The 10,486-nt window shown below is 39.3% G+C and overlaps 1 protein-coding gene across 7 annotated transcripts in view; it reads right to left on the bottom strand.

Annotated features, from left to right (window-relative positions):
• Nucleotides 1–7,265: 7,265 nt before the first annotated feature.
• Nucleotides 7,266–10,486, bottom strand: part of pparg (peroxisome proliferator-activated receptor gamma) — a 31,811-nt gene continuing 28,590 nt past the window's right edge. For all 7 annotated transcript variants that reach the window (XM_044221024.1, XM_044221014.1, XM_044220995.1 and 4 more), the window contains exons 7-9: nucleotides 10,052–10,212; nucleotides 9,588–9,831; nucleotides 7,266–8,375 (exon numbers count right to left, since the gene is read on the bottom strand). In XM_044221024.1, coding sequence (XP_044076959.1) covers nucleotides 8,128–8,375; nucleotides 9,588–9,831; nucleotides 10,052–10,212 — 653 coding nt within the window. In that variant the 3' untranslated portion in view covers nucleotides 7,266–8,127. The remainder of the gene's footprint in view (nucleotides 8,376–9,587; nucleotides 9,832–10,051; nucleotides 10,213–10,486) is intronic.

The following is a 10,486-nucleotide window of genomic DNA, read 5'->3' as shown; positions in this document are numbered from 1 at the left end:
GGCTACGACTTTCCCCCCCTGTATTAGCAGGGCATCAGCCAAAAAAGTGTAGCACAAAATCGATGACATGCACGCACGTTATTGTAATGAGAAATTTGATAACTTTGACCGTATAGATGTCTGCCTTTTCCCATTTATCATCTGTTCTCTAATATAAACAGAAGGAACTTGATTATTTTGGGATGTTCTGGAACTACTTTAACCCTTTCATCTCATATACAAACCACCCTGATTGACGGGCACGATTTTAACCCAAATGCGGTTTCCTAAAGACCGGAAAGCAATGACTCCATCGTGTTTCCAAATATTGTTACACAAATTTATTCCCATGCAGAAAACAAACAAACAAACAAACAACTGTCTTAATGACTCGAAATGTCAGACCACATGGGCAAAACGTCTGGGCTTCGTATGTTGACATAAAGTGAATGTGGTTAATTTAAGTCAACTATACACGAACAGTGTTGTAAATGATGACCCCCAACCCTTTCTTCATATACAGAGATATATATTTATGTTTGGTTTGGGTTATTTTTGTGTCTATAAACTGAAAAGCTTGAAAATAAGAAAAAACAGTATTAAGTTCCTAATCAACATTTCCTAATAATATTAGTGACTCATTATTACTGTTTGACTTTGTGAAATAATCCAGCTTTAACTTGACTCATTCTTGGTTCAGTTAAGCCGGGAGGCTATGGGAAGGAATTGGGCTGTCCTGTTTACTGTATCACCTCCCTGACCTTGCCTCCCTCACAGTCATGACAGCTACATTATTGTTATTGGCCTCTATTGTTCCTCTCCTTCTTCAGCTCAACCAGCTGAAACAATACAACAGCTGCTGAGGTGCTGCAACCCCTCCAAGTCGATGTATGTTTGTGGACAATCTGTAATAATTAGATCGATGTGTAGATATTCACTCCTGCAGGCTGACTGTGATCCATCCTTGACCTGAACCTCTGCCCTCAAATGATCATCTCATTCCAGAGCCATGTTCACAACACAAGGCTGATCGACTGTGTTATTATCAGTTGATTTTTTCCCCCATTTGAATCAGCAACTGTGGAGAGGATGTGTGGTCAGGTCACCGCAGCGTAACACAGTTTGGTTTGGCTCTGGCAGAGGAAAATTTCCCTGCTGCGAGGTTCAGCAGTTGTTTCCAGCCTGCAGAGGGAGATGTTACACTACTTTACAGAACACCAGAGCTGTCAGTCAAACAATATATCTGTTACTGATAACTTTGGTCCAGAAATATGGATTTATATTCTTACTGTATCTAAAAAAAACAAAAAACTGATTGTAATCTGATCTGCTTAACAGTCAGTCAAGTGCATCTGTTTGCAGAATTACTATTGGGGAGTAATTTTAGTGAACAGAACAAACCTCATGCATCAATATGCATCCCCACAAAAATCCTTAGCCAGCGGACTACAGACCTTGACTTCTCCTGAAACTTCATGACTGTCTGTGGGGACGTGTGGGGGTCTTGGGGAGTCAGGTCGGCAGTGTTTTTTTGCCTTGTCACTGGCACGTTGCAATCCTCCCATGTGGATGTGCTGCTTGTCCCTAGGCTAAAGGGACCAGGGTCACTCTGAACCACTGTAAGGCCTCAGTTTCATCATAGCCATATAGAGCAGCATTGCTACTGATGATAACAAGACAAACTGCCCTCCTTGAATCTTTGGCTTAGAGAAGATGGCACGTTGTCAACTTCAGAGAGACCAACTTTTACCTTGAAAGACTCCTCCACAGTAAGACAAAAAGTCAAAAACTGGTTACCAGTTGGAGCTGAGTTTGCATGACACTTTGATGCATAGAGATAGTGACAATGTTTTGCAGGCAGCATTGGTAAACAAGCTGTACATTCATGGCATTTTATTCCATGTGCAAAAACAGGTTTAAAGGAACAGTTTGACACTTTGGAAAATACTCTTATTCACTTTCTTGCCGAGAGTTAGATGAGAAGATCGATCTCTTTCAGGCAAAATGTCTGTACACAGCAAATATGAAGAAATGTTGAGAGACTAAAAATATCAATCCTTTCACTCATGAATCAGGAATGATGTACAGTATGTTCATCAGCAATGATCTAATTTGAGTTGTATGACAGTATGACTTAAACCAGGTCACATTTCATCACATTGCACTAACTTTCAACTCAAGTGTCAGTTAATGACATTAAAGAGCAAGTGAATGAGTGCATCACTTGGAATAAATCCATCCGACAAAGGTACTGTGATGTGGCTTAAACCCAGCCAGTTAAAGCTGAAGTCACACAATGTCTGAAAAATGTTGGTGGGCGGAAAAACACGGTGACGTTTCAAATCACGAGAGCATTTCTACACTGTGCAGAACATGTTTGTTATTTTTACGCTTACTTTCACATCAAGAGTACTGGTTGTTTTCTTGTTGGCCAATATCAAATCACCCATACATCCCATCCAGTGAATTGGCTCTGTCAAATAATCTCAATTAAACAAAGCCACTTTAAAATCTTTAATTGTAGTTTTGATTCTATACTTAAAGAAGAGTTGTATAAAATGTGGTGAAGCCACATTAATTCCTGTAGCCTACACATTTATGAAAGACTTCATACTACATGCTCCATTATTATTGTAAGATTAGAGAAAGAAAAAAGAAAAAATGGGAGAAAAAGAATTATTACTAAAGACACTTTCACCTTTTCATGTCAGTGAAAAATTTGGAGCATCAAGCTAAGCTAACTTTAGTCATTCATGCTTTATTGGATAGTTTTACAGTAACAAATGTAAACCAGGGATGTTGCAGTCATATGGTATGCAGCTTAACTACTAGGCCACCAGGACGCCTCCTAACATTTTTATTATAATATAATATTGTAAGAATTATTTTACATTAAGAATAAAATACCTACTCTCTTTTAATAACTGAATTTAAGTATCTACATTATTTCTTCTGCTGAAAGCCTCAAATGTTTTCCTGTAGAGCTTACAAGAACATAAAGTGCCTTGATATAAATTCCGGAGGTGTTTTCTATATAGATTAAACAAAACTATTTCTCGAGAGCTATATTCATCTTCGTCTAGTGGCAGGTGTATCACTTCAGAAACAATGCTTGTACAAGGACCCACACACACACACATCAGGTATCACACACTGGTGGGAGTAAAATTCCTTTCTGATACCAAAACAAAAGAATATAAAGCGAAGCTGCTGTTTCTTAAGGAACTCAAACAAAAACAAAACTTCCTTGTGTAAATCACATTTGCTATCTTTGGACTTGGCTCTGTGTCGACGGACAACAGCAGAAATATACTTTCTGAAAATTATTTGGCAGATTAGCTCAGGAATCTTGGCAGGGTTCGGTCAGCAGAGACCGGCCGTAACAAAGTGAGGATATGCTGACTCGACATAAAGAACACATTTAATTACCATCATCATCAACCATCCAAGAGGACCATCCGGGTCAGAGCCAGAAACCCCCCACCACCATCATGTGCCAATTCAAAGGCTTATTTTTAGGGGCCAAACTTCTCCTTTACACTGCTACGTTCTCACGGCCCAACTCTCTCCTCATCTCATCTTTTCTCCTTTTTACAGCTCTCACACATATTCCTCTTATTCCCGATCAGATCATATAGTTCTCATCATTTTTGTTTATCCTTATAACCCATTTCAAAGATCCCAACAGATCCACAAAGAAAGAGAAAGACAAGGAGACACGTAACACGTCATCGTTCCCCTGAGTCAACCAAAAGTCTTTTGGACTCTTACACCCTCAAATTTCTAAATATTTTAATTCTTACATGTTGTAATATCTCAGATAACATGTTTATGATGAATCGAATGAGGAGCAGAAGTGGGTATAATGTGACGTGGTGGGAAGACCTTTCCAGGTAGCACAATGCCAGAAAAGGGTGTCTGTTTAACGTCTTTAAAGACAACCGGTTGAAAAAATTACAAGCATGTGCATGATTTGCTAAAGAAGCATAATTGATCAATATTTCTTGTATTAATAATGTGCCAAATGACATGTAATGTGAAAGGCCCCCATAGAGAATTAGCACCTGACTCTTCAGTTCTCATGATTGTTTCAGCATCTTTCAGCTCATTGTTAGCGTTTTCCGCAACTTTACTGTTTTGGTTCACCATCACTGCTTTCATAGCGTCATTTTCGGCCGCAGCGGGCAGCTGTTTTCTGCTCAGCCCCAAACAGACAGACACAGTTTGTAAACATAGTGGTGCATTTAGCAGCTAAAGAGCCAGATATTTTCCTCAGGAGTTGATAGAGACTAAAAACAGAGCTAAAAGAGACTGAATATTGGACTTAAATTCACCAGGTAGCCACAAACCATACTCCAAATAAATGATAATGTTGCTTCCTGTGTGCTGGATGTATAAATTAGCAACTCTTTGCCAACAAGTTCACCATATCAACTTAGGAGAGGTCATAATATGTCTGTGTTGTACTCACAGCTTGTTTAAGCTGCCCCCAAGTGTGTATATATATATATATATATATATATATATATATATATATATATATATATATATACTTAAACTCCATCATCAACATTGTGCAGTTAGGGTACTTGTTAGGACAATATTATGTTTAGTGGTGGTGTATTATGATGTAAAATGCATGTAATGCTCACTGGCGATAATTTACATAGGTACATTTTATGGTCTAAAGCGGCCAAAGGATCCTGATGGAGTGGTGTCTTTTCCTGCTGATTGGTTGGACAGTGAGCTTGAGGGCTGTGACAAAGAGGAAGAATGGATTCCACAATCAGGTTTGAGAGGCAGATGTGTGTGTGTTATCAGTTTAAAGCCAACACTACGAGATCAACAGTTTCGGTCCTTATACAATTATATATTTCTTAAACTAAGAATTGTATTTCTTATGCAAAGGCAGAGTGCAGAAAATGCGATGCTCATCTCTGTTTCACAACCAAAAACAGCTGTTTCCTGTGGTTCCACACAGAATGAGAAACCACAAAATGAAGACTAAGGTCTATAAATTTGAAAAAAAATCTGTATGTTCTAATATAACGTTTGTAATGTACTGTATATGTTGTTTTCACCTAAGAATTGTTCTACAGATATCTGTTAATGTTTTTGATTGATACATTATCAGAACACCACAATCTTCCAAAAAAAAGTTGAAATATTTTTTCACAAGAGAAAAAAAAACCAATTCAAGCAATATGGGTTAAGAAGAAAAATCCTCTAATGGGCAAAAATTGAAAACCGAATTTCACATTGCATACCTCATAGTCACAAAAATGTGCTGATAGACATCTTTACAGTGTATCATATATAATGAATTACCTAGCTGTTTTTAATATGCCTTATAGGTCCAGGGACTTCTACTGACTAACATGTAACTTCCATTGATCCTAACATGTAGATCCCAATGGTGGATTTTATTACCCGACTAGAACACTGCACTCCCAGGTTGCAGGGTTACTTGTGGTTCCTGGAGTCTCCAAAAGTAGAATGGGAGCCAGAGCCTTCAGATATCAAGCTCCTCTCCTGTGGAATCAGGTCCCAGTTTGGGTTCGGGAAGCAGACACCATCTCCACATTTAAGAGTAGGCTAAAGACTTTACTCTTTGATAAAGCTTATAGTTAGGGCCGGCTTGGGTGAGTCCTGAACCATCCCTTAGTTATGCTGCTATAGGCCTAGACTGCCGGGAGACTTCCCATGATGCACTGAGCTCCTCTCCCCTCCTCTCCATCTGTATGCATTTTTATCCCAATACTGCATGTTACTAACTCAACATCTTCTCTCTCCCGTAGTTCTGTGCTTTCTCGTTTCTCTCCTCTCTCCTTCTGTCGCTTTCAGCAGGTATTTCTGCCTCCGGAGCTGCAGAGTCTGGATCTGTAGTTGTGGGCCACCTGCTGCCCCAGTGTTCCTGCTCGACAACTGCTACCACAGTTGTTGTTATTGGCTCTGTTACTAATACTGACATTATTTTTCCTATAGCTGTCATTCCTATTATTATTAATTTATTAATATTAACACAACAATTAAATTTCTACTATTTTAAAAATTCTAGGTGGTATTTGCATTGCCCCCCCTTTTCCCAAAACCTCTCTCTCAAAACCTAACACGGTAGCGGCAGATGGCCGCCCACCATTGAGTCTGGTTCTGTCCAAGGTTTCTGCCTGTTAAAGGAAGTTTTTACTTGCCACTGTCGCCAAGTGCTTGCTCATGGTGGGATTTGTTGGGTCTCTGTTATTAATATTATAAAGAGTACGGTCTAGACCTGCTCTACAGGAAAAGCGCAATGAGATAACTTCTGTTTGAATTGGCGCTATATAAATAAAATTTAATTACTGAATGTAAATCCCACATATGAAGGGAAGCATCTACTGTGAGTGAGGAAAGAAATGTATTCGTGTACTGCATGACTTGTAACTTGGCAAAAAGCCAGACAATTGGAAAGCTCTGTGTAAAGGAATCTGCGTGGTGTGTTGAGACCTGACGTCTCATTGGGCTAAAGTGTGATGTCCTGAGCTTGACTCTGACCTTGTTGTTGCATGCTATCCCCTCTCTATCGTGTTTTTTTCCAGGTCTCTCTGTAAATTGATGTCTAAAAAAAGGGACTAAAGCCTGTGCCCCCTTAAAAAAAAAAAAAAAGCAGCTTGTCCACAAAACATTAAACTAAAAAAATTAAATAAAACCACCTCCCCGTTTGCTGATCAAATCTGTATCCACAGACTTTGGTCCTCTGGCACGGTTCAGCAGAGTTCAGATGTTGCAATCGTTCCAACAGGGTGTGTGTGTGTTTGGTAAGAGACACTGAGGACAGCTGATGTAATGACTGCAAAACAGATTTCCAAGAGTTTGGGTGACTGGAATGCTTTCAAAGAAGACAGCATTTGGAAATGTTTTTTGACGGTAAGTATGCAAGTGCACTCGTATGACTTCAAGCAAGAGACAGATTTCAAATAAAAAGTTAGAAAATATTTTATTTACACAAATTTCTTTTTTCCCCCACTGGTATTAATCCAATCCCTTTGGCTGCCCCCAACAATATCTGATTGATCAGACAAGGTAAACACTTTGTATATATACAAAATAATTACATAGTAAAACTCAACTACTTTGTAAGAATTTGAAATAAAACAGCTAAGGCTGAAAAGCCAATTGTGTTTGACAGACAATTTCATCCATACAAAAATAATATATGAGTATATATTATACATTATACATGTGTAATATATCTAATGTTTTTTTAAACGGCATTCATTCCACAAAAAAAGCTAATCTGAAAGGCACAATATGGAGTATACTGTTTAATTTTTTAACAAAGCGCTGACATCATCATGACAATGTGCATTTTGTTGGCTTCACACTTTCTCACAGTTTCTGCAGGTGACGAACACTAAAATATGTTACAGGCAATTATCTGATTTCTGTCTTTGGATAAAGCTGATAGCTGAAAGAGATAGCACCTTCACGCTGATGCCAAAACAGAAAGTGACTGTTCAGTGTTTGTGTGTGTGTGTGTGTGTGTGTGCGCGCGCGCAAGCATTCATGCATTTGTGCGTGTTCACAGAGGTATTGAAGCACATACACACTGCTGCTGTCTATGACGGTTGTAACGCAACGTGTAGACAAGCTGCACATGAACGACACATACTGTGTGACACGTGGTGTAAAATATTCACAGTGATATATTTCTCCTTGAGGCACTTGAAGCAGGCTGTTTTGAGCACTTACACATTTTAAGGTTCAGCCTGCCAATAAAAGTCCCCACTCTTTCAGTTAGTCATAGATCCTCGTCCCGATTGGTGCGATAGGTGGTAGTTTCATATTTAAGTTGGCAGCCTACTCATTCACAAAATGTCCAGGCTCAGCAGTGGCTAAATGACTGTGCACTGCAAGTTATTCACATGCTGCTGTCTAGACAAACTCTAACACTCAGATTCTTTCTTTCCTTGATTTCGCTTTTCCTGTTCTTCCTCATCTCTTTTTCATTTTCAGTCAGCCTGTCTGGCTACCGCCCTCTTTTTTTAAAAACACGTCAGTAGCACAAAGTGCTTTCTCGTTCAATTTCACAAGTCATGATTTCAAAAATAAAATCTCTCTTTAATCGCTCTTTTATCTGTCTCACCACTTGTCCTTTTCTCCTGTTAAATTCTAATACAAGTCCTTCATGATCTCCTGCAGCAGTGGGTGTAAGCACATGTCCACCTCCGTCTTCTTCAGCAGCTGGATGAGGTGCACGTGGTCAGTGACAATCTGACGCAGGTCGGTCATTTTCTGGAGCACCTTGGCGAACAGTTGCAGAGAGTCTGGGTGGTTCAGCTTTAGCTGCAGCTCTAGTGAATGGAGCACCGTCTCCTGAAGCTGCTCGATGGGCTTCACATTCAGCAAGCCTGGACGGTCTGGACGGGTTACAGAGACAGGGAGGATAAATCAATGACATTTCAGGTGAGGGCGTCCATGGAGAAAAAAAAAGAGGTATGGATCCATAACAGAAGAAAAATAGACAGACATAGAAGGTGATCAACATTTTCAAATTTGAAATGGGATTGAGGGGCGCTAACAACTACACATTAAGTAAGCTGAAAATCCCTTAATATAGCTGTCCCATATTACCGGACCTAGCTGTATGATTGCTATTTACAAAAGCCTTCTTATCTTCACTTAAAGCTATAATCTTAGTCATTGAAGTTAATAATTGACTTAAATGTCTGATTTTAATCCTCATCAGGTTCAAGGCCAGACTTTTATCAAGTAGCCACACGCTATCCAGCAAAAATAGACCAAATAGTCTTGGTTTTAACATAAGAGTGAGTGAGTAAAAAAAATGTGTTTGTAATAGTATCCTGTGCGTCCCAGCAAAATGATAAATGGGTCAAGGCTGGCCATACATAGTGTGTATAATGCAGTGGGTTATTAACAGCAGCCACCTTACACCACTTTATATTCACACTGAACTAAATTGTTCCGATACCACGTCTGCCAGAAAATATCATGAAATAAACTTAAAAACCTTGATTGCTTACAGTAACTTGTTTAAATATATTATACATATACCATTGTGCACTATAAGCTGGTAAAGCATTTTCAAAAAAAATGTTACACATTTTGTGAAATACACTTATTTGCATTCTTGTCAAGAGGAGAGGACTGATACCACTCTCACATTTGTCTGTTCAATATGAAGGCTGGAGCCAAGAGATGGTTAGCTTAGCTTAGCATAAACACTGGAAAATACTTAACATAAAGACTTAGCATAATGACTCTTAAAGCTCACTAAAACTTTAGATAACACGTAAGCTAACACATATCTCATTTGTTTAATCTGTACAGAAACTATATGAAATGACAAGCTGCGGTTTTACTGGGGGGTTTTGTGCCAGACTATTTCTTTGACAGAGCCAAGCTGGCTTGTGTCCAGGCTTTATGCTAACCTAAGCTAACTCTCTCCTGGCTGCAGTTTCATAGTAACAGAGAGACATAAGAGTGGTATCGAATTATTTCTTTAAGACTACTATGACTCCTCCTAGGCTACAATGATCTGACATCTACAACATGTCCTATAGGAAAAAACAACAACAAAAAAAAAAAACAACAAAAAAAAAACTACTCACCCCCACTGAGGATAATGACAGCCAGAAACAGCGCCATGTCGCTGTCGTCCAGCTCCAGCGTGTTGAACTTGACTGAGAACTCAAACTTTGGTTCCATCATTTGACAGAAGGGTTTCCTGAGACTCTTGAGGAACTCCCGCGTCATGAAGATCTGTCCGTAGGAGATGAGGGTCCCGTCTTTGTTCATCAGAGGCGACATCATGATGATTAAGACCTCAATCACACCGTACTTCAGCAAAGTTACCTGGGAAAAGGGTTGAGGTGAAGAGCTAATGCTAATTTATGCTAATTAGGTCTTCAGGAATTATTGCTGGTAAGTAATGTTTTTACAGTCATAAAACACCTCGATACATGGTGAACACAGTCATCAGTCAACGACAAAATCCTTGACGACTGTGTAAATGATGGTGTATATACAGATTTGAGTAATAGAATGGATGAGCAGCAGTATTCGTGCCTCTCACCTGATCATTGAGATCCAGATTGATGAATCCTGGGATACTCTTGGCGAACTCTGTCACTTCTCTCACTGCTTCGGCCGAACGTGATTGACAGCTGTGGAAGAAACGCAGCTCCACAGCGTCCAAAATGCCACACTCTGACCCCGGGTGAGCTCCTGAGAGACCTGAAATTGGATGAGATGTGCATAGAGAAAACTTACATCTCTGATGGGGCAGTTCAATTGCAGGATTACAAGAAAAACTAGACCAGTATTGCGCAATGTTTTAAATATCAATATCATATGAAATTTAAAGCCCATTCAACAAGTAAGGTAACATTGTGAGACGACAACAAGCATGATATGCAAATGCCTGATTTAAAAGAAAAAGAGAATACAAAATTGTTTCTTTATCAGTGTCTTTGGGCTGTTGACTACATCAAATCATTAAGTAAGCTGA

Source organism: Siniperca chuatsi, linkage group LG2 (genome assembly GCF_020085105.1).
Source record: "Siniperca chuatsi isolate FFG_IHB_CAS linkage group LG2, ASM2008510v1, whole genome shotgun sequence".
NCBI classification, from domain to species: domain Eukaryota; kingdom Metazoa; phylum Chordata; class Actinopteri; order Centrarchiformes; family Sinipercidae; genus Siniperca; species Siniperca chuatsi.
The sequence above is the reverse complement of the archived record's forward strand: the minus strand, read 5'-3'. Positions and strand labels throughout refer to the sequence as shown.